Source organism: Eptatretus burgeri, chromosome 17 (genome assembly GCF_056783735.1).
Source record: "Eptatretus burgeri isolate ZD-2024b chromosome 17, Ebu_testis_v1, whole genome shotgun sequence".
Classification (NCBI taxonomy): domain Eukaryota; kingdom Metazoa; phylum Chordata; class Myxini; order Myxiniformes; family Myxinidae; genus Eptatretus; species Eptatretus burgeri.
The window spans coordinates 3,217,599-3,242,231 of NC_140977.1; the positions used below are offsets into that span (position 1 = coordinate 3,217,599).

The 24,633-nt window shown below is 43.6% G+C and overlaps 2 protein-coding genes across 5 annotated transcripts in view; one reads left to right on the plus strand and one right to left on the minus strand.

Moving 5' to 3' along the window:
• The first annotated feature begins 1,815 nt into the window (after nucleotides 1–1,815).
• Nucleotides 1,816–6,698, plus strand: MRPS16 (mitochondrial ribosomal protein S16). Of its 3 annotated transcripts, none has more exons than XM_085862871.1 (5): nucleotides 1,816–1,914; nucleotides 2,032–2,078; nucleotides 2,986–3,071; nucleotides 4,991–5,165; nucleotides 6,128–6,698. In XM_085862871.1, the coding sequence occupies exons 2-5, from the start codon at nucleotides 2,066–2,068 to the stop codon at nucleotides 6,199–6,201; spliced, it is 348 nt and encodes a 115-aa protein (XP_085718997.1). In that variant the 5' UTR covers nucleotides 1,816–1,914; nucleotides 2,032–2,065; the 3' UTR covers nucleotides 6,202–6,698. The 3 variants fall into 3 exon arrangements, with proteins under 3 accessions (XP_085718997.1, XP_085718995.1, XP_085718996.1); XM_085862869.1 differs by having other exon boundaries at nucleotides 1,824–1,928; XM_085862870.1 differs by having other exon boundaries at nucleotides 1,910–2,078.
• HP1BP3 (heterochromatin protein 1 binding protein 3) overlaps nucleotides 5,943–24,633 on the minus strand; it is a 28,054-nt gene continuing 9,363 nt past the window's right edge. For both annotated transcript variants that reach the window (XM_085862824.1, XM_085862823.1), the window contains 8 exons: nucleotides 23,148–23,282; nucleotides 22,358–22,435; nucleotides 21,193–21,317; nucleotides 18,076–18,166; nucleotides 17,766–17,901; nucleotides 14,642–14,753; nucleotides 14,459–14,545; nucleotides 5,943–8,000 (listed from right to left, as the gene is read on the minus strand). In XM_085862824.1, coding sequence (XP_085718950.1) covers nucleotides 7,790–8,000; nucleotides 14,459–14,545; nucleotides 14,642–14,753; nucleotides 17,766–17,901; nucleotides 18,076–18,166; nucleotides 21,193–21,317; nucleotides 22,358–22,435; nucleotides 23,148–23,282 — 975 coding nt within the window. In that variant the 3' untranslated portion in view covers nucleotides 5,943–7,789. The remainder of the gene's footprint in view (nucleotides 8,001–14,458; nucleotides 14,546–14,641; nucleotides 14,754–17,765; nucleotides 17,902–18,075; nucleotides 18,167–21,192; nucleotides 21,318–22,357; nucleotides 22,436–23,147; nucleotides 23,283–24,633) is intronic.

The window sequence follows — 24,633 nt, forward strand, 5'->3', positions numbered from 1 at the left end:
ACCACCCACCATTATCTCGCCGCAATCCGGTCTCCGAACCTCAGAGAGAGCTGCAATCCCGATGTCCAAACGCTTGAGCTCAGATGATAACAGAGACAGGTGATCATCCTCTCTTAGGGATAGGACATTCCAGGCACCCACCCGAAGGGACCGCCTCAGGTTAACCCAAGGAGACCGCCGTCTGGTGGACGACACCTCAGCACCACTCCGACACACTCTCCCGCAATCTGACCCAGGGATGTTACCCCGTGGTTTCCCTCCTATCAAAGATTGGGGGTCCCGAAGGCTTTGCCCCAATCTCATCATCCGGTGAGCTGCCCTGCGAAGGGAAGCTGCACAGGAGGTACTCCCACGGAGTGGGTTTTCAGATTTTTTTGCGTTTTTGCGTTTTGCGGAATGAAGCGTTTTACGGTGGCTGGAGTGCAAATCCTGCCACCAAGAAAAATAAACCATAAAAATAAACAATGGAAATAAACCATAAAAATAAACCATAAAAATAAACCATGAAAATAAACCATAAAAATAAACAATGGAAATAAACCATAAAAATAAACAATGGAAATAAACCATAAAATAAATCAATGGAAATATTTCATAAAAATAAACCATAAAAATAATTCATGAAATAAACCATGAAAATAATCCATGAAATAAACCATGAAAATAAACCATGAAAATAAACCATGAAAAAAACCATGAAAATAAACCATGAAATAAACCATGAAAATAAACCATGAAATAAACATAAAAATAAACCATGAAATAAACCATGAAAATAAACCATAAAAATAAACCATTAAAATAAACAATGGAAATAAACCATAAAGATAAACCATAAAAATAAACAATGGAAATAAACCATAAAAATAATCAATGGAAATATATCATAAAAATAAACCACAAAAATAATTCATGAAATAAATCATAAAAAATAAACCATAAAAATAAACCATAAAAATAAACAATGGAAATAAACCATAAAAATAAACCATAAAAATAAACCATAAAAATAAACAATGGAAATAAACCATAAAATAAACCATAAAAATAAACCATGAAAATAAACCATAAAAATAAACAATGGAAATAAACCATAAAAATAAACAATGGAAATAAACCATAAAATAAATCAATGGAAATATTTCATAAAAATAAACCATAAAAATAATTCATGAAATAAACCATAAAAAATAAACCATAAAAACAAACCATAAAAATAATCAATGGAAATATATCATAAAAATAAACCATAAAAATAATTCATGAAATAAACCATAAAAAATAAACCATAAAAATAAACCATAAAAATAATCAATGGAAATATATCATAAAAATAAACCATAAAAATAATCAATGGAAATATATCATAAAAATAAACCATAAAAATAATTCATGAAATAAACCATAAAAAATAAACCATAAAAATAAACAATGGAAATAAAGCATAAAAATAAACCATTAAAATAAACCATTAAAATAAACAATGAAAATAAACAATGGAAATAAACCATAAAAATAAACAATGGAAATAATTAATGGAAATTAACCGTGCACCATTTAGTTATTTCGTTTTGTACGTTGATCTCGTCCGATTTACTTTAACGAATATGTGTGTGAATTTATTCTGTTGTAACTTGTATCGAGATCAACGACTCCAATGTGAACGCAATCATTGCCGAGGTGTCTTCTTCTGCAATGCATGGTGTCCGTGGTGGTGTAGTAAGCGGTAGAAACATCCGGTTATTTTTTTTTATTTTTTATTTTTAAAGCCAGACCGGATACAATCAAATGAAGTGTGGAAGTGATGTTTCGTGTTATGCGGCCACAAACCCTTTTGGTGACGCGGAAGTAAGAAAGTATAAAGTAAAGCGGAAGTGACGTCAGTGAAACGTGCTGTTTCGTCGTTTGTCGCACGTGAGATCTATTTAGTGAGCCAAACGTCCCTGGGAGGACAAATGCTGCGATTTTAAGTAGTTTTTTGATTTCCTTTCACCGAATTCAGATTAAACCGTGTTTGTGCTCTCTCTTCAGATCGAATCAGGAAAACGAGGATAAGCGACACAAGATGGTGCATTTGTGTACGTGATCACACTTATGGCTCACTTCAATGGAATCGATTTTGAAGAACGGAGGATTGAGTAAAGGGAGTAGCATTGATAAGGGGAGAGGGAATTGGGGGGAGGGGTCAAAGCTCCACCATATTTGCGTACGTCATAAATAGATGGCGTCTGATTGTGACGTCATGGCCCTCGTTTTGATCCCCAACAAGCTGCTGTGTTTGGGGGGTTTGGTTTAGAAAACCCCAAGGGGTGAATCCAAAGACGTATTTGCGTTGACGTCACAATTGGCTGTTCGCTCACGACCAGTTCATAAAGGTCACATTGGTGGAGTAACCAGTTCGTTGAACAATGAAGAACGTTCAAAACAGTCGAACAGGAGAAAGGTCGAGAAGCATTTGAACCTGAGAACGTGTTTTGATTGTGCAAAGTGTCATTTAACCTTGGGGGGAGGGGGGGGGAAAGGTGTGTAACATGGTGTGTCCGTCTCATGTGGGATCGTACACGTCACAACGACATGAGACGTGATGTGCAGAACAGTAAACCTTCGGGAGACATCAGTGGAGTTGGGAAATCGCTGAGCTCTGTGACGTCGGCAGCACATACCGGTCGTCCTGGACCAGGGGCCCCTTGGTAGGACTGGCAAGGCCCCAGGAACCATCGGAATCAACTGTAACTACGAAGATCCACGCTTGGGGGTTAAACGCGATCCGTAAACCCCTTTTACCGTGCCAGCCGTGGATCATACCCAACCCACGACGAAGTACCAGAGATGACTTTAGACCGATTGGTGAATGATGTAGATGTTGTACCGAAGCGGGTGACAGAATGAAGGAGCGCTCCTCCGCCGCAAATATAATCTGAAGATCGTAAGTTAAATGGTGTTAAAATGATTATTTATATTACGGGCATGTTTGTGTGTTTCCAGGTTCAGCTTTGTTCAGGGAAGCTGTTAAACGACGGATAATTCTGAGATTCGCTTTGGGTGGTTGCACCAACAGACCGTTTTACAAGGTGAGGGGGATTTCGATCTCCATCCATCCCGACATCTTGTCCCATGGCCATTTCCACATTCGATTGGTCGACTCAAACGCTTCGTTCATTTCTGCTTTAAAAAAAATCAAACATTTGGTTTTGAATAATGGATGGCATGGACTTTGATTTGTCTGGTAGCGACAGTGAGTGTGAGAGAAACGAAGGATTTTGGTCTGAATCACATGGAGAATTGTCGGATAACGTAGTCGCGGGAGGTGAAGTTCAGGCAGCTGGAAATGGAATACGGCCTTAGCAGTTCGAGCCCGAAGCAGGACAAGCAGAGGAAAATGGCGATGAAATTCCCGGAGTTCATGATGATCGGGAGGACATCGAAGGAAGACTTGGCAATAACAACTGGTTCGACTCAATCCTATTTGTAATTCAATAATGTAAATTCGACTTGCATACTGCTCGATGTCAGAAATATTTTAGTGAGGTGACGTGACCAGCGCAGCACAGCGCAGTGGACATGTTGCACCGCGGCGAATGAATCGCAAGCAAGGCCGGCGCATGTCATCGGCCGTATCTCTCCGCGCATAAAACGAAGCAATCTCGCTGTCCGAATGCGATGAAAACTTGTGTGCAAGAACACACCTTGTGACAATTGTCTGGAGTAGTCCGATAAATCTGACGTTCTGTTGCATTTTTATTTATTTTCTTCTTACTGTCATCATGTAGCGCCAGTAGAAAACAATGAAGAAAAGAGAATAATAAAAGAAAGCTACAGCACGTCAGATTTATCAGACGAGTCGGACGGACGACGGATTTATCGGACTAGTCTAGACTCGAGAGTTGACAAGTAACTTGTATTAGCATGCACACAATGTACAAGTCAATGCGTAAGAGTCCCGAGGCTATGAGGCCGTGTCATAGGACAGATAAATTTGTCTTTCATAGTTGTGCCAACATATTTTTCCCCGTTCATTTATTACAGCATTTTGGCCAATTGTTAATGAATAGCAAGCCAATGGAAGCAGTACCTTCACTTTAGAATAAACCCATGCATGTCGAGTGCAGCCGTACCTGGCTTGCATGTATGTGGAATCGTACCTATCCCAGCAGGCTGGTTTCAACGAACAATTCAATAAGCTGCAAAATGTGGGTGCAGGTTTTTCCACATTGTTTGATTTAAAAATTACCTCCTTGCACCTTGAAATGATGCAATATTAATATCTTTAGTATTTTACTTTTATGTCCCTGTACGTTTCTTTTTTTAATGGAAAGGTTCACCAGTCACATTTAATATTTTTGTGGACATGGTATAGTCCTTTATTGTGCATACATGTATTGGATTTGTAAACGACTACGACAAGGTAGTGAAGGGATAAATAATTGCCTCGTGATTGTTGTGCAAACACGGCTCAGAAGCAGAATTTCTTTTCCACGAAACAATCACAGGAATTAAGACGATCAGTGAGATAGCAAACAAACACATGTGCACAATGCATTTGTACGTACTTTATACGGCGCGCGACGTCTAATCAATCCACTCTGAGCGAGTCGCGTTCTGGAGATGACGTCAACGGTCACGTGACCTGCGGTTCGCTGCACTCAACTTTTTTTGAGGGACGGGGCATAGCAAGTTGTGAAAAGCACTACAAATGTTTGAAATATTGGTCTAATGATCCCATTGTTGATTTTAAAAAAGAAACATGGGTGATTTCTTCACTAGGAAGGTCAAGTAAATATATAAATAACCAGAAAGTTTTGAGTGTCATGGGACCTTTAATGGTGTATGGACCCACAGCAGGAACTGTGTGTGTGTGGTGTCGGAGAAAATATTTCAGTAAATGGATGGAAAGTGTCATTTGATGTTTGTCACGAGCATCGAGTTTTCATGTTGCTTGTTCGATGGTTCTCGTGAAGGCTCAGTGAGCATCCTCTCCCTGCATTCTCAGTTGGTGGTGGCGAACAGACGCCGAGCCCGCGACGGTCCATACATCGAGAACCTGGGATCGTACGACCCGATGCCCAATAGTGAAGGCGAGAGACTCGTCGCAGTGAATGTCAATGGAATCAAACGCTGGCTTGGGAGCGGGGCCGAAGTGACGTTGCCTGTGGCGAAGATCCTTGGTACGTACGCAAGGGTGGATCAGTCAAGAATGTGGTTTTGTGTCCTGCGGTATAGAAAAATACCTTTTGGAGTTAACAATTTAAAAGGTTAGCTTTGTGTCATTCGACATGACTGGTGCTCAAATTACAAATCCCAAAAGTATGACGAAGAGGATCAGCGTTTGTGTTGAACGAAAGGCTCACTGTGAGATTGTAACAAATTTGCATTCCTTCACACAAATCCACCTGGACCATTGTAATGACAAATTTGGGGCATCGTGGTGCTGCCCTTTAAAATCGGGAACATTCTGGGATCCATCCCCAGTCACCCTGGGGTAGCAGCTCGAAAACATTTTCCCCCCACCCGGGAAGAAAAGTGTAATGTGAAAAGTCCAGGGTTTGCAGAGGTGGCGGTGGGGTTGAATTTGAGATACTTCCGAGATTCTGCAGCATAAAAGGGCTAACTGGAAGGGCACGCGGTAGAGCGCCTACCTCCGCCACCTTATACCTGATCCACGAGAACATATCGGGCCCAATACATTTTTTGAAATATCATGCTATACGGTACTACATCGTTTTTGGCCCGATCTGTCATGGTGAAGAATCACTTTATTAATTAAATAATTCTCATATCCAAATCTAGATCTTCACCAAAATCGAATCAATTTGTCCTTGCCCCCCACAATGGTGGATTCTTTGATAGTGGTTGTGTTCTTAAGATGAAGATTCCACAGGAAATATGAAGTAGATCGCTCCAAAGCAAATACCCTGGAGCTAACATCAACAAGCCACACCATGTTACTACAGGAACTTTAATTCAAATACATGCCTTTGTGAACAAGAGATAAAACACTGGGAAAATATTCGTGTTCAAATCACAGTTATCAAAACAAATAAAATAAAAATCAAAATTTTCCAAAGATTGTGCACAGCTGGTACCCAAGCACTAAAAACCAACCTTTCCCTCCATCTTTGTTCGACAGGGCTGGGAGGCATCTTGCCCCTGCATCCGATGAGCATCACCGCAGCCGAAAGGAAACGCAGGAAAAGTGCGTAAGCATGGGGAATGACTGTACGATAATGGCCGAGGAGCAGCGCGGCGGCAATCGACGCACTTTCGCTGATGAAACCGGGCGGACCGGTCGATCGATTCCACGATGCCTTTGCACCGATCCGGCAACAACTCCCTTCAATCAGATCATCATGGATTGCCTGGGTGAAGTTTATCTTCAACTTCTCATGTGCAGCAATTCTGACCACCCCCCCCCCCCCCCAGGCAATATCATACAGTGTATTCCACAGCTTCCGGCTGCATCCGTTGTGACAACCATGGGCCTTCGACTTCAACAAGCAACAATTATGGAAGAACATGATTAAAAGGAAAGAACAGATGTCATGGACGAGCAAGGTCACGTACACATGATTCGTGTCGGTAAAGGAACCATTGAAACTCGGAACCTTCTCGGCGGACTAAGTCACTACCAGTCAACAAAGTTAAAAGTACGTAGATGGGCAGGAATCTCGACCGAGAACAAAATAAATTTGGAAATGGAACTGGTATGAGTCCGTGTGTTATTTCATTGGTTCACGTTTCTGGAGGAGACTCAGCAGAGCACAACTGCATCACAAATCCATTTCTTATTTTCTCTTTCTTGTCCATCAAAATTGATTAAAAAAAAAACAAATTCAAATCACTTGTCCAATCCCTCAAAAATAAGTATGTACATTGATGTGGAACCCCCCCCCCCCTTTCAATCAGATGTCCGGTAAAACCTCATGGGTCCCGGGGGTCTCCCCAAACAGACATTCATTTGCATTCAATCTGGTTCTTCCACGAGACTCAACATCCGAATGAAATTGTCCAACGGAGCCGAACGCGTGCACCTTGCGCTAGGTAGCAGTTGGTGCAAAACGATGGCCCAAGCGGGCGGGGATTGGGTGAACAAAACCACACGTGATGACTTGCGTAAGAGAGGTTAAAATTTGCCACAGATCGGTGAGGTGGTCCGTTATTGTTTAGTACACAAATCAAATTATTTTATGGTCTTGCACGGAACTGCAATTTCACACTTTTACGTTATGATGGAGGAAACAGAGGGCAGTTTAAGCATCTCACTCGTGCAGCCGATCGATTGAATGAAAAAGGCTGTCATCATCACCCAAAACCAAGTAGGAGGGAAGCTTTGCCGACACCCACTGCTTTCAATCCCGAACGTGCACTCGATCGGTCACAGTTCGCTCGAGGGTCGTGCCGCCCCGGAACGAGAGCAAAGTGCATACGAGAAACTTTCTGGTGTCAATCCGCACAACCTGTCTTTCTTTATTCCCTAATCACAAGGCCACTGGACTCACACTACTACACAAGACTACATTTGAGAAATCACTCATCATGGCAATAAAGTTCAATAAATGCGATTACGATACCAAAAGCACGAGATTCTTCTTCACTTTTGGAACATCTCCTTTTCATCCATTTTATTGCTGTTATAAGCAATGCGATCACAAGGGCCGGTAAACCGATCGGTCTGGGGTTGAGGGGTTTGATCCACACTGTGCTGTGCTGGTAAACTCCAGAAAGGAAGTGCAACAGGTCTCAATGAAAACGTTGCCAAACTCTCACCACCTCCCAAAGCCCTGCTCCACAATTACTTACGGCTGCGTCGCCGCATGCCCGGCCGCACTCCTGGCTTCAAGCGTGCGGCCACGGCGGCTTTGGCGCCGACGCTCTTGCTTTTGCTCTTATGAGCAACTGCCTTGGCTTTGCGCACCCTGCTGCTCCTCTTCGAGACGACGCGCTCGGTGGTCGCATCCTTGTTCTTGACCATGGCAATCTGGCGGGACGTTTTGCCCGTCGATCTGCGAGGGGATAAAGAATGAAAGTAAGAGCAATGAAGCCTACTACACTTCTCATGTGCAAGACTGCCACACTTCAAAACTAGAAGAGCACTTGGTAGAGCGCACACCTCCACCACGTAATGCCTGATCCACGAGACCATATCGGGTGCGATATCGTTTTTGGCCCTATCTCTCAATGGTGAAGATCCGGATCTTCACCTAAATCTAATCAGTTCGTCTTTGTCACTCACCCAACCTGTCCACCCCCCACCATCTCAATATTCTCGTCAGTAAAGCTTCAAATTATGGTGAGTTTCAATATTGCGGGTTTTTAACGAATCGTGTTCCGATTTCCTCATCGCGGTATTTAATTTCAACCAATCGTGGTTTTTGAATCGAGAGGAGTCATTGTTTGCACAAGTGTGTGTGATTTCCTCATCACGAGCCTTTTGCTGTTTCTCGTGCACCGTTAATTGTAGTAATCACACCAGCATACGGGAACGAAGCAAAATTTAATTCTGAATCATTGAACAGGAAATTACATTCGGAGATCTTGTAATACTAGATCTACAAAATTGAGTAGACACACAATAGTTAATAATGGCGCCCAAACGTAAAACGGACAAAAGTAAGTAATTGTGCCAAAAGGCAGAGAAAGTTTACGACGTTGTGCGAAGAAATCGAGTTATTGGATACGTCGGCAAGAAGTGAAAGTGCGGCATCTGTGGGCCACCATTACTGGATCGATGAATCAACTGTGTGTAAACGAGAGTCAAATATCCGTGCAGGTGTGCCTGCCAGCAAAGCGCAAAAGGCTCGTTCCAATCCCGTGAACCTCATATTGAAAGAATGGAAAAAGCACTTGATACTTGAATCGAGGACTAAACAACAACAACAAAAACAAACGTACAACAAAAACGTACGTACAACAAAAAAGAAGCCTTTGAGTGGACCTTTACCAACGTTTCCATGAGGAACCCGGGCCGAAGGCTCCAGTTCAATCATGGCTCGTGGAACAAATCGAGGCGAAGGGATTTATGCTGAAGCAGGTTTTTAACGCCAGAGACGGGATTATTTTGCAAGAGGATGCCATCTTGTACCTTCCTGTCCAAGCAGGGAAGATGTGCTCTGGTTCAAGGTGGCGGAGGATCGTTTTACCCTTCTTTGATGTGACACTGCAACAGGCGCCTTCGTCGTATTTCTGATGATCCAACAGCCATCGCAAGTTGCACGTCTACATATTTCTAACCTCCACCCTCCCCCCCATTAGCAGCAGCAGCAGCAGCAGCAGCATCTCCGAGCTAAAGGCCCGGTCACACCTTGACGTTTTAGCCAACGTATGCCGATTTTTGAATTTTTTTTCTAAAACGCTGGCACACGTTGAATACGTTATGGGTAAGTTTTGATACCATTGAGAACACGCTGAAAAACACTGCCATACGTCGTTGTACGCTGGCTTTAAACGTTGTACTTTTTGGTTGTTCTCAAATTTTTTCATGCTTGAAATTTCACGACGTATGCCGGCGTATGACTCACACGTTCCGCTACGCTGGCCACAAGTTGTATGCACGGTCTGCGATCGTTGACAGACGTCAACACATGCTACTTGTAAGTTAATCATAAGTTGAGACACGCCGAGGTAATGTTTAGCGTACCCGAAACTTATTTCTAACCTATGATTAACGTGTTGTTGGCACGTTACGCGATCGTTGCCACACGTCGACAGACGTTACTTTTACGTTACTCATAGGCTGAAAGACGTCGGTATAATGGATCGTCCTTGCGTCAGCGTCCACGGCCACGGCCAGGACACTTATTTGCAGCATTCTTCAAACTTTTCTTCGGCATGACGAGGATGTTCACACTTCGATGTCTAGCTTGGCTATGATTCCAATTGTCCATCGGCAGCGTCTATTTAAAATAGTCGAGTTTGAGCGTTTTAACACGTTCAGAAGAAACGCTTCAAATTTCAAAACCCCAGCGTCAAAAAACAAAGGCGAGTGACAGCAATTTAAATCGTTCATTGTAAACAATGAAAATAGCTGAGTGGTACTGTTTAAAAGTCGTTGAGTGTAAAAAAAATCCAATTGTTGAGCGCAAGCGTCTACTTTCAATAGTGGAGATGCAGCCATTTAAATCGTTGAGTGGCAGCCTATGAATAGCAAACCCTACGTCACCGGCAAAGATAAACTGCCACACGATACGGATAATTTAGGCTATCGTTGGGCATAGTTTGTGAACGCCGGCTTCACGATAATTATTCGTTGGTATATCGTATCTATAAGTAATCAAAGCGCTCTATGCACATTATTAGTTCATTGTGCATTTGTCCAATCCATTATGAATCGACCTAAATAGTAAAAACAAGCTATAGCTCAAAAAGCCCCATAAAAAATTAGCCGCGAAGAACTTCGAACAATGGTGAAAAGATGTCTCCTACCCGTGGACACGCGGACGCAAGGACGATCCATCATAACCCACACCCTCCCCCTCACACTCACCTACTACTGCCAACATGAACAAACTACTACTAATACTAATACTGATACTGCTGACATGGACATCGACAACACTGTTGGGTTCCCCTTTTATATACCAATTCCCAAAACCGCTGGGAACACGTCTTTATATGGCAGTTGTTAGCTAGAAACACGTTCATTTTTTTTTTTTTTGTCGACCGGAAGACATCATTGGAATACGGCTACATACGTCGATGTGTGTTGGGACTACGTAAAGAATTGGTTCAAAGCACGTCAAACACAAGTTAGAAATAAGTTTCGCGTAAAAAAGACATTACCGCGACGTGTTTCGACTTATGAGTAGCTTATAAGTAGCGTTTGTGGACGTGTGTAAAACTTATCCCCATCGCATGCGGAACGTGTATCATACGCCGAGTACATCCAAAAATTGTGAACATGTTTAAAATTTCGTGACGTACTCTACTTACTACGACGTATGATAGCGTACTTTAGCGTTCTACTCACGTATACCAAACTTACTCATACCGTATTTGACGTGCCCCAACGTTTTAGACACATTTTTCTTAGGTCGGCATACGCTGGCAAGATCGCCAAGGTGTGACCGCGATGTTGTCCCTTCCATTTCTACGGCAGTTATGATTCGAATCGTTGTGCGTCAGCCTTTTAATAGGCTACGTCACGACATCGTCGGCGATGCATGCAACGCGCTATGCCTAAGTTAGACTATCGTTGGGCATCGGTTGTGTAGGCCAACAACAGGTTCAGCATTCGTTGGTATAAGTCATCTATAACAACACGAAACGTTCTGTGTCCGTTACCAATGCGTTATACATAAGACCAAGTCGCTATGAATACGTCCGAATCTTTTAAAAAAAAAACATCAAAAGTTCAACGTAAGTCAGCGTTTTACATACATTTTAATACGTTGCCATCGCTGGCTAAAACGTCAAGATGTGACCGGGCCTTAAGTCTTGTGTTTTCTATTTACAGCAGAGTACAGTTAGAATGGCAACGTAATGCATTTACCCTCACCCAGCTCGATTCTTGTAATAAATTGAAAAGCTAAAACTCTCGTGTTTTTGTTGAATTTACACCATTTACAGATTTATTTCAATGTTAAGAGGATATATATATATATATATATATATATATATATATATATATATATATATATATATATATATATATATATATATATATATATATATTGTTTATTTCAATTGTAATGTGTATTTCTGGCTGCTCTCGATCTTCCTCGATATTTTCTCGAATCCAGGAACTGAACCTCCCCCTCTTCCCATTGGCCCTTGGTTTCCACGATCGTGGTTTTAACTATCACGGCATTTTCCAGGAACCTAACCCCTGCGATATCAGAAGATTTCCTTTATTTGCTATATTCAAGAAGTGCCGTGTGTGTGTGTGTGTGTGTGTGTGTGTGTGTGTGTGTGTGTGTGTGTGTGTGTGTGTGTCCTCAATAACTCAAAAACCATGACACCTAGCAACCCAAAACCTTGCAAGCATACTCAGGGAACTGCAACGGAGTGCATGAATGCAAACTGGATATCTGGGTAAATGTAAACACCCCCCATTTTGAAGATAAATGAACAGGGTGCTCATCATGAAAAAACAAAAACTTGCACACCCTTGGTCAGCCTTACTTTCCCCTCCCAGGGGTCTCAAGCCACCATTTTGTTTAGGCCTGCTCAAAAAATGCCTTGCCGAGGAACCATGTACTCTCATGCACTAATTAAAAGTATATAATCAAAATCTGTGTTCAGATTTAAGGATCGCAACTCTAAGACTAAATAAGTGTTGAAATCTGAAAAATTAATTTAATTAGCGATTCTTAAGCAAGGCTGTGATTTACAAGGCCTCCTTCTCCGTATTTACATGATAAAATACAAACACATAATTAATTAGTCGGGAGGCCGGGGATATTCGAGAGATTGTTTTTGATATTTTTAACTTCTTTTAAAAGTTTTTATGTACACGTACACGTCCACTCAATATCACCTCTGAGTTTAGGTACATTTTAAAAATGAAAACTGTGTTGAAAACTGAACAAGGTACAAGAACAAGGCAATACATTGAAAATAGTCACGATTCTGTATGTATTGTTTTGTATGCTGTCAAGATGTCCAGGAGTGTGTACAGTTACCAAATAGTGCTTGCCAAGCCAGCCGTTCCTCATCAATGGTTTTGAGTGGAGTGCCCTAAATCACTTGATGAGCGCTCCACAAGAAACTTGGTAACTGTACACACCCCAGATTCATTACATGGCGATGAGGATGAACATCGATACCATGACTTATTTTGGCCATGTCGATGAATTCTTCCCTCAGAAGGCAGATCGACACAAGTGGCAAGTTAGAGGTGAGGGAGGGGAAAGGGAAGGGTGGGATGAGGGAGGGGAGGGAGTGGTAGAAGAGTGGGAGGAAGGACCCGGTGTTGCCCGGGTACCTTTGCTCATGCTAACTATTCTTCCCTTTCCCACATTTCAGTGAGGGTAATACAAGGCCTGGTCTTCACTTACTACCCAAACTTTACAGTGAAGAAACATGAAGTCAGTCTCAAATTATTGACACATCTGTTCAGCTTGGTGGTGGGGTGTGCAAAGCCCTGTTGCATTGCATCGGTGTGGGTTTGATTCCACGGCCAGCCAGCGAGAGTATCGAGTCGAAATTTGCTAATGCGTTACAAAAGCGTGACAGCCGGTCAGAAAAATCATATTCAAATAATTTCGCTCAATTCGTCACTTCTGGAATCATTTGATACCACATTTTTGGGTTTCACTCATTATAAACGCTTCCAGTCAATGGAAAAGGAAGAAAATATAGAATGTTTGCCAAAAAAGTGGGGTTAACGTGCGTCAGGTTTGACCGAAATATGAGGGGATAAAATGCCGTTTTTCACATAATAGCAGAGATATCACGGCCATTACGGGCTTCTTCATCGGAAAACAATGACGTGTTGTTTGTGCAGAGCCACTAGGCACACGTCTATAGCGTCATCACTTCTGTTGTACCACGTTCACGTGACCTGCAGACCACTTTCACGTGCGTAAGAAATTGACAGACCTGCATCATCAGTTTCGTCGGGTGTTTTTTTGCACGATCGGCCATCAATTGAGGCGATTCATGCAGATCGGTATACTACAATTACGAAGTAATACATATAATTGATATCTTTATTGCAATGCAGCTAAATAGTAAAGTTTATCATAATTTACGCTCCCCCGTGAAACTTTGACGGACACATATTACGCACGTGAACCGAGGAAACCGCTCCGTACGAGCAATTCGTCGATCTTTCCGGCGAAACGCGTTGCAGAACAAAGGATTCTGAACATATTCTCTGGGGGAAAGGCGATTAATATTCCAATAGACGTATGCGAGTACGGCTACTAGGGGTATGCAAATGCGTTCTATCAGGACGTCACAAAACCAGTGCATCGGAATCAACGTTTTTCGGAACAAGACATGTAAAATCGGACAAACGATGAATTTCGATGCCACGCACTTTATTACGGACGTGTCCTACGATATGTAACTACGTAGTGGGAATAGAATATTTGACACTGGGCAAAGGTATCCAAAAAAAAAAAAAAAAAAAAAAAAGAGGCAAAATTATAACGTACCGAATTCCATGAAGGCAATGTAACGCATTAGCAAATTTTGACTCATCTCCAGGAGCACCGCATCAGCAGTAACTGTGGTGCACCACAGAAATGACGTGAATCATCACCCAGGAGTTGTGTACAAATAAGCGAATGCAAGTTTCAAACATCATCGTGTCCCTGTATTCAGGCGGTTCCTTATGGCTACAACGATACGCTATTTAATGATGGTCTTTAGTGCAAGTGCAGATGTCATCCTGCGTTTTCACTTGCCGGTCGTACAGACATCGTGAGGGCTCGAGGCATTTATACGAACCCAAACATCACAACACAAACAGAAACATTGTACGATCAGCAACAGACATATGTTGAGGCAGGCTTACTGGTACTTCTCTCGAGTTTGCTGTTCGCTTTGGCCATCGGAATCAACAACTTGCTCCCGGCCATCCTCCATCGACAGCACATCTGGGCTGTGTGCGTAAAGGACAAGTCGACGATGTGACCACATGCATTGCAGCACCGCTTGACAATGGCATCGCACGCGATTTAAAGAACTCGACACGTACCTCGGGTAGTAAGGGTACGCCAATTGGAACGATCCACTGAAACCCTTTCCGGAGATCCGAGTCACCCATCCCTGTCCCATCAACTTCTTCAGGCTTCGCTTGAGCATGTAACCTGCAAGCAAAAGGGACAGTTCCACGCAGGCCCACGCGTAAACCTTTCGCCACCACACGAGATATGCATGAACTCGGCAACATGTCCGTGCATATACTTCCTCTGCAAAAAGCAAAGAGCCCATAATACAGCGGCTAGTATGATCAGGGTTCTGCAGTACTCAAACATTCACATCCAGTGAACTGATTGAAGGGTTAATGTCTTGGGGATTAGTTCTTCATGTCCGTGATCAGACACTCCGCATGTTTTACATATTTATTGCGACTCGCCGTGCTGACCAATCGCTTCACCGATTTGTTTAAATCAGAAGACAGCATTGCGTACTTCACAAACATGTTGCATATCCATCTGTGAGGCCCAATGAGGATGTAAAAAGTGAAACTCAAAAAAAAACAAAAAAAACATTTCGCATCAATCGGAGAAGCGGTTGCAGTGAAAAACAAAAATTCACACGGACGGACGTACGTACGGACAACTCCAAAACATGATGCTACCGGCGACTGCCAATGGAGACCGAAAAAAAACTCGACGTGCTCGAGGAAAAAAAAACCAAAAACATATTTGGAATCAGCGTGCGAAACTCATCAAGAAAAGTGATGACATCTTTGATGAGAGGAAAAAAAAACTCCCAAAAAGTTAGATTTTGTTGACCAGTGTTATTACCTTTCAAACCTTACCATTTTTTATTATTCTACGACGGCGGGAACCCTTTAGAATAAAGCGTTACAGGCAGGTGCACACGCACACACCTCTCTTTTTGGTAATAGAAGATTTGGCAGCGTTCTATCATTAATGGAGATGTATGAGAATGTTCAAACAATTGATTGAATCAACAAAAGGTTGATTTCGTCCATCTGCTCTACTCGTCAAGGCTAGACAGCACCGGGCACAGTCCTATTCCTAATTTTCATCAATGATCTCTCTGACTCTTGAAAATCCTCTTGATTTCTTGGCTGATGATTCCATCCTCTGCCGTGACCAAGAATCCTCCAGAGGACATCCCGATTCACTGAATCAAACGCTTTACAGAGATCAACATCGGCTGCAAGCAGCCCCTGCCGAAACTCTCGTCTGCATTCGGTGAGGACTCGAAGACCAAGGATAGGGTCGATCGTTGACCTCTTTGGTGTAAAGCCTGACTGCTCTGGACGCTGGTGATCAAGCAGATGGTGGCAAACCCTCTCAAGAACTACCGAAGCAAGGACTTTGCCCAGTACTGAGAGCAGCATCACCCCCTCCTCAGTAGTTGTTGCAGTCCTGGCAATCACCCTTCCCTTTCCAGAGAGGGACAACAAGGCCCCTCTTCCAGGCAGTTGGGATGATGCCTGTGTTCCAGGCAGCAAAGAACTGCATGCAACGACATGAGTGCAGCATTTCCACCAGCCTTGAGAAGTTCAGCATGAATGCCACAGATCCCTGGAGCTTTACCCCATTTCAACCGGTTCACCGCAGCCCGTGTTTCCACAAACGAAGGTCGATCACAGTTGATTGGAGGGTCAGCAAAAGGGATTGTAACACCTCTGACATCCAACTCGACAGTTGGTGGATTAGCCTGGTACAGCAGCTCTAAGTAACCGGCCCAGCGGACCATCACTTCGGACTCCTCTGTCATGAGCCCACCACCCTCTGATCCAACTGCAGTACACCGAGAGATGGGCTTGGAGGAACGCAAAGCGCGAATTCTCCTGTAAGCAGGATGAGAATCACTTGATCACAGGTGATGCTCTACTACCTCACACATCGGCCTCCTTGTCCACCCTCAGTGCACGTACAGTTTTACGCCTCAGCTCCCTGAACAGTTCAGCCTGGCCCTGCGACTCTGGTCAATGGTATCCAGTGTCCCTTGAGAGACAAAAATTCTTCTTCGCTATCCGGTGAGTTCCAACACACGTCTCATAACCATCCCTATCAGTTCCAGTTGATGCATTGAAACCCCCAAGACGAGAAGAGTATCTCTACTGGGGCACTGATCAACCACAGACTCGAGCGTGGCATAGAATGCATCCTTCACGGTGAGATCACTCACCTCAGTCGGAGCATAAACAGAGACCAGGGAAATGACACCCAAGGAGTGACGAATCCTTAATCTCATAATACGCTCGTTGACCGGTGTTACCTCAATTACCATTGGAATCAGCTTATTGGACACAGGTTCAGCAACTCCTTGGGCATGGTAACCATCAGAGCGAACAGACCAATAGTAGGTGGAACCACCCGCCATGATCTCGCCGCAATGCGGTCTCCGAACCTCAAAGAGTTCTGCAACGTTCAAACGCTTGAGCGCAGATGATAAGAGACAGGTGATCATCCTCTCTTTGAGATGGGACATTCCAGGCACCCATCTGAAGGGACCACCTCAGATTAAGCCAAGGAGACAGCAGTCTGGCGGAGGATACCTCAGCACCACCCAGACACACACCAACAACCACAATCCAACCCGGGAAGGTTACCCCGTGTTTTTCCTCCTACCAAAGAGTGGGGGTCCTGAAGGCTTTGCCTGTCCCCAATCCCGTCATCTGGTAAGCTGCCCTGTGAAGGGGAGCTGCACAGGAGGTAGTCCCACGGAGTGGGTTTTCAGTTTTCTTTGCATTTTTAGGATGTTTTGCGGAGTGAAAGGTTTTACGGTGGCCGGAGTGCAAATCCTGCCACCAACCTCCCAATGAAAAAGAAAAGAAAAAAAAAGTAACCCAACTGCAGGACGACGTCCACACAGTTGGGCACTATAAATGGATGGCAACGCACCAACTCAGAAATCCATTTGGAATTAAAAAAAAACCAAGGTGTGGAAACCAAGCAAAGGATCTCAGATGAGTACATAGTGTCCATAAAAGCAAACTTTACTTCAACGATTTACACACACACACACACACACACACACACACACACACACACACACACACACACACACACACACACACACACACACACACACACACACACACACACACACACACACACACAAATTGTTTGTGACAGCTCGCACGGCATGGCAGCGGACACGGTTGCTCATACCACGAAAAGCTGGCTCGTTTTGCAACAGTTTCTTGAGTGCGGTCATCGACGCCGACTTGGGCTCATTCATGGCTATGATGGCGGTCGAGATAGCGGCCTCCAGAGGGGGTAGCTGGCTGGATGGCAAGGCCAACAACTAACAAAATAAATAAACAAACAAGTAAGAAATGGGATGGGTAAGAGAAGGGAAGACAGCAGGAGAGAAGGGAAGGAAGAGGAAATAAGTTTTGGAAGAGATGGGAATACAGGGAGGGGAATGAACACGCGTCTAAGATGCACAAGCAATGACCGGTTCCTCGTTGAGACTCACTTGAAATGTTCCGGAAGCTCCTCGACCGGTGATCTGCTCCAAGGAACCCTTGTCTACACAGCGCTGTAAAGCTTGCTTCAGGATTGCCGGCCTACGATGAACCGGGTTTGATCAGGTACAGACGCGAAGGAACATTTGAAACGCTCTCCTGAAGGTATAACGGCATCACCTGATGTCGTTTTAATTAGCAATCGCAAATGTAATTTTATTTATTCATTTTATTTTTTAACAATGGAAATCAAAGCATCAGGCAATTATAAATAAACACTCGTCAATGTGTTTGCATCCGTTTTATATGAAATAAAACCTCTCTTGGTCTGCTTTTTTTACATCCTTGACAAAAATTCCATTTCAAAAGGAAAACTTAAAGAGCAGTTTGCGGGTCACCAAACATGTTCTGAAAATTTATCAATGTGATTATATGTGCATTAAATAGTTCGATGCAAACTATTGTGGTTGCCCAACTATTGGGGAAATTAATGAAATTTAACTCCGAAGTTGTTATTTCTCGAGGCTGTTGAAAAAAAAAAAAGAGCCGCGTGCCCATATATGGATGGTGACGTCACGTTCTCCAAAACAAAGCGGAAGCTCACTCTTTCATTGAAGAATTGTCCAGTTGAGCGGGCCGTTCTTTCGCTTTTTTTGAGCTTGCAACTGTCTATATTATCCTTTTTTATTTTGAATTATTGTAGAACAAAGTTATTTGGATATTTGTACATCATGCCTCATACGTGTGTGGTCATGTTTTGCGAAAATGGCTGGAAAACGGGTAATCGCTCCCACCGATTCCCGAAGGAATCAAACATTCCCTGGCAGTGGATAAGATTTGTACAAACAAAACGGGCGAATTTTCCCTGCCTTTTAAACAATATCTTTGTGGAAAAAAAGTGCTGCGGCCTAACATCTCGTCAAGGCACCCCTAGGCCCTGCGCGCCATCGAACATAAACCTTATAAAATATCGGAATTTTACAAACTTCACAACTACCGAGTGTTAAGCATCCGAAGCGACTAAAAAAACCGAAAACAGAATTTGAATTGACTTTAAAACGAACCCGCAACGTCGATCGAAGCAAAAATCTCAATTCACCACAGGAATTCACGGCATTATTTAAAATTATTTTCTCAAAGTCACAAAACTGTAATATTCAGCCATCCACAAACAATCTTTACATAATCCGACAGCTTAACAAGTCAGGCATGTGATGGTAACCTTTATTGGGATGAAAAATGATTTTTGAACCTCATCTTTGTGGAAAAAGTGCCGCGGCCTAGATCTAGGCAAGGCGCCCGCGGCCATACGCACCAGGCGCCCTCAACTTGAAACATTCATAACTCGACAAATAAAAGCTCAAATTGCACCAAACTTACCTTATTCTTGCGAGCTCACGTTCCCTGTTAGTGGGTGAACAATCCAACGCTTGGCGAATTCTGCTTCGCAATGATAGGAAGAGCCGACATCGAAGGATCAAAAAGCGACGTCGCTATTGACGCTTGGCCGCCACAAGCCAGTTATGCCTGTGGTAACTTTTCTGACACCTCTTGCTTAAAACCCAAAAAGTCAAAAGGATGGCGAGGCCACGCTTTCACTGTTTGTATTCGTACTGAAAATCAAGATCAAACGAGTTTTCGCCCGTCTGCTCCACGGGAGGTTTCCATTCTCACCGAGCTGGCAGTCAGTCCTGCCACTTGTACACGGAATAGGCCGTTTTCTTGCACTTGCAAGTGGCTCAAATTTATATGGCTCAGGGCCAGAAACTCCATAGTATAAATTCCCATCATCCTCCGACTCGTCCTCGGCAATATCGGAATGAAAACACTCAATTTCATCGCCGCTGAAATCGCTCTCCGATTCGCATCTCGCCATTTTTCACACGCCGTTTCCGAATGTTCACACGCCGTTTCCGAATGTTCACGAAGTTTTCGGAGAATGTGACGTCATAGCATCTTCGGTAACTTCCGGACTGTTTTTCGATCACTGACAAAAGTTTTGACTTTAAAGTTAATTTTAGCATATTTGGAGTTTCAAATGTAAGAAAATAATTGCCCAACGATTAATTATTCACGTGCTTACAACCTTCGAATCACGCGGTCATCAGCGACCCAAAACCTGCTCTTTAAAATATTTCATTTATATTTCATGTTCACTTCACACGCGTTACAACGCGACGGTGTACACCGATATGCGTTTTATCGTGCATGTGTAGTGTAGTGTGCATGAATTTGTTGTTAATCACAATTTTTCGTGACCGACATCATTCACTGCAACGATGAAATTAAATAAAGGAAACCTTTAAGAGCAGCTCACACTTGTACAAACCAGTGTGCGTGTGTCTGTCCGACGCTGTCACTCAGTATTTTAACCACATTCTGAAGGGAGTAGCGAGTGAGAAGAATTTTGATTTATTTATTTAACAGACCAAAACGATTACTTATGTGTCTTCTGGGTGCTGAAAATTGGTTATAATAGTTTTGTTTGTTGTAATTTTATAACGAGCAAATTGCATCACCGACGGGAATATTATAATGGGGGAGAAAGAAGGAGGGGAGGGAGACGGGACAGATAGAGGGGAGAGAGAGAGAGGAGGATTGGAAGGAAGGGAGGGAGAGAGACAAGGGTGGGGAGAGAGCAAGGGAGGAGGGGTGGGGGAGCAAGGGGAGGGATGGAAAAGATCAGGAGGGGGAGAGATCGGGGGTGAGGGGGGTGGAGAGATCGGGAGGGAGGAGAGATCGGGGGAGGGGAGAAGAGGGGGGATTCCGGCAGATGTGACGCCCAGTTTAATGTCAATCCGAGAGATGGAACGCACACTGATGAATCACCCTGCCTGTGAAACACCGTGATAAGAGTTTATAGTTGGGTCAGGATTCAAACCCAGGCGAGACGGCTTAGAGCAAGCGTGCGTACCTCTCAGCTATCCTGCAAGGGCGTTGAAAGAGCTCCCGTAATGGGAGTAAGCTCCCGTAAACGAGTTAACGTGCGGCTGTGATCTTGCGTTGTTTAACGGCCCACAGATCACGGTGAATGAAACTTCGTTTTCGTCGGCATGCCCACTTGAAACCGACGCACTACGTCAAAGTACAGTCACAGCAAGAGGGCAAACTACCACCTGCGTAGATACCTGTTCTCCAGAGCCATTGAAGGGAAGTGCTGAAGGAGGTATTTTCGAATGAGAGAATAGGAGGCTTCCTTTGGTGAACAGGCAAGAGTGAAGACTTTTGGTAAACGCGTCGTCAGGCGGTCTCCCTGCAAATCACACAGGAAACAAAACAGTAATACGTTGATTCAAGGAGATTTAAAGGCAAAATGTACTTTTGAGATTCATCTCGAGCAGCACAACCTGGTGACGTCAACATTTACCTTTAGCCTTTCTTGTATTTATTCCCGTTGGCACCTGTAACCAGGTTCTTTCGAAAACAAAGTGGCCATTTACATAATTGGGAAAATGGCCAACAATGAGCTCCTGGTTCCAACCATAACACGTCTGCATTGCGAAGATAGCTTCGACACCAAGACAATTATGCGCAGTTCACTGTACTGGACTACTGCTCTCCATTGTTGCCTCAATACCCTCCTGTATTGCACCTTTCAGGTCATGGATGTTGAAAGGAGACCACAAACCTTCAGCTTCTACTTCACCCAACAGGAGGCCAAGGCACAGAGTTGGATATTTCACAACAGGTACCAGGTCCTTGTGATCGTACCCAAACAGGTGCCACCCCTGCCCTCATATTACTTTCCTTCCTTCCCCTCATCTCGTTTATTTAATAAATAACAATTAAAAACAAAATAAAAAAAACTTTTCTCTTCTCTCCCCACTTCTCCAAATTTTCATCGATTGCAACTACGCCACCACCTGCATATACATTAAATCGATGGTATCACATCACACAAGCTGCCAGAATAAGACCAAGAAACCATCAGATCCATTTTGCTCCAATTACCATACCCCTGCCCATTGTCTAACGAAGACCCACCGATTCACCCACTTGGGTTTGAACTTTCATTACACAACTGAAAACGTTCGGAAAATTTGCAATTCTGTGCCTTGTGTAAACAATCCCTCAAAATCTGACAAATGCCACTCTTTCAAGGGAGCGAGTCGTGTTGTGCGACGCAGACCCGAATACCTAACGGTTATATTTTTTTTAACCCTCATTCTTCTCCATCTCCTCAATCTTCATCCGTCCCACATGAATACATCATCATTATCATCATATTCATGAAATCAATCGTCATGCTGTCCCGTTGTTCCATGAAAACGAGCACAATGGAACTCGGCCAACCTTGTCCTTGTTTCTGGATGAAGACGATACGGCCGAATCGATCACCTGGTAGCTTCCCGAAGCTCCTTTTCCAGTCACCTGGAACACCAGCAATGTTACGTAAAATCTGGTAAAACGTCACACGTTTTAAAAGGGTATTTTGACATGCAAGTTAATGACAATTAGGACCTCTTTTTTTTATTTTACAGTATCTGAACTGCCACATACACTTCTCACACTTGGAACATACCGACAAATACAAGAGACAACACAGGACTGTGAGACGAGACAAACAGTCATCAAGCTCGGGGGAAATGACGTCACTTCCCGGGGCACTCTGGGTAACGGGAATGCCACAACAATGGCGCCGCCTTTTTCCTCCTCCCCATGGATGTCAACCAATGGGGATCGTCTGTGCTCTATCCCTTTAAATGCTGAAGGCCAAGCAAGGAAGGAGCACGTACCATTTTAAAGTCTTTTGCACGACTCGGCTGGGGTTTGAACCACTGCCACCCGGACTCGGAGGGGACACTCAAGCCATTAACACCACAGAGCCTGGTCTTTATTAATTGTGTGCCTTTTGGTATCAATCATTGCAGGAAGAAAACAAAAAACAAAAACGTTTTCATCACACCAGAAAACCACATCATAACCCTTTGGCACGTGACCAGCATGCGTTTCCCAAGCATGTGAAGAACAAGGGCTTTCCAAAGGATAAAAACAACGCAGCATTCATCCTTTGTGAAATTCTATATACGCCAGGAATTTACGGCGCAACCCTTTCAGATATGCAGGTATTTGTTGAGGATACCTGCCGGATGAGGCCCCGTTGTAGGCCACGGCGGAGGGCCTGACGCAGCAGGTAGCTACGCTTCTCGATCTGCAGACTTGGGTACTGGGTGGTCACGTAACGTCGCACTGCGACGGACGAAGCACCGCCAGAAACCTGAAATTGCACACGCACGTACGTCTCAGTGGAACAATGGCAACAGAAAAGGTCTTGCATCTCCATTAAAAATACAAAATGTGCTGGGCACCTGCTCGGTCATGTGCTTGAAGTTAAACAGACACGGTCGTGGGGAATAAACAAATGCAAAAGACAACTAGATATCTGCGATCACAAAGTCATCGCCAAGGGGAAGCCCCCCGCGACCAGGGGAGGATACCCCCTTTGCAATCACCCGAGACTTACCGTTGGCCTGTGATCCGAGGATGGCCATTTTAAAATTTATTTTATTCGGACCGTCATACGACCTTGACGTTCAACATTTAGGGATAGAGTGTAAATCAAGACCAGAGTTGGTGTCAAAGCCACCCAATGCTCGCCTGTTTATACATTTATCGTTTTTAAGACGAGTCCAATAATTAATATTTTTATAATTCTCTAGCAATTTTTTTTGGGGGGGGGGGGGGGATTGGAAATCACTTAAAACATGTAGAAATGCAAAAAAAAAAAAATTCTCTAAATTTTTTTTTAGGGGGGGGGGGACCAAGTCCAAAATCTAATGGCATGATCCTTGGACCATACCTAACCCCCCACCAAGTTTCGTCGAAATCCATCGAGAAGTTTTTCCATAATACAAAAAAAATTTAACATTTTCACGCTCACGCTCACGCCGGGGGTATCGCTATAGCTCTCTGTTCTTCGAACAGGCGAGCTAAAAATGTGTCCCCATTGACAATCTATCCATAAGACTCATGAAAATCGGAAAGAAGATGATTCAAGTTATGATCAAACAGGTGTTTTTTGGAGGTCAAGTCACAATCCGAAGCCGGTCAAGGACACAAAACAAACATCAGGTGCACAACTTCAGCACAGGTACACCATGATGATGCAAGAACATCTCAGAAGGACGAGTGCTCTCCGAGAATCCGCTCTGGCAAAATTGAGAGATGACCAAATAAGGTTTGTTTGTTTGTTTTTCCTTCAAACCGCTATCCGACCTTGACCTTTAAACCCAGAGGGGTACGATGTAAATGCGTCTTGCTCTCGGCAATTTCGTTCTGATCAGACAGCCCTTTGTCGAGTTTTGGTGAAAAACGTAAAAATGTCTATAATTGGGTCATGTCATTAAAATTAGGTCAAGGTCAAAGTCAACCTCGCACACTTTGCATTCCCATTGTTGATGAAAATTTCATTCCGAAAGTCCCAGCAAGAGTCCTGGAGCAGAGTGACAACGATGGAGGAGTGGCGACATAATTTACAATCACTGGAAGGAAAATAAACAACAACAACAACAACAATTTCCCATTTAGTCCATCTCCAACGAAGTCCAGGCCCAACGAAGCGACGATGA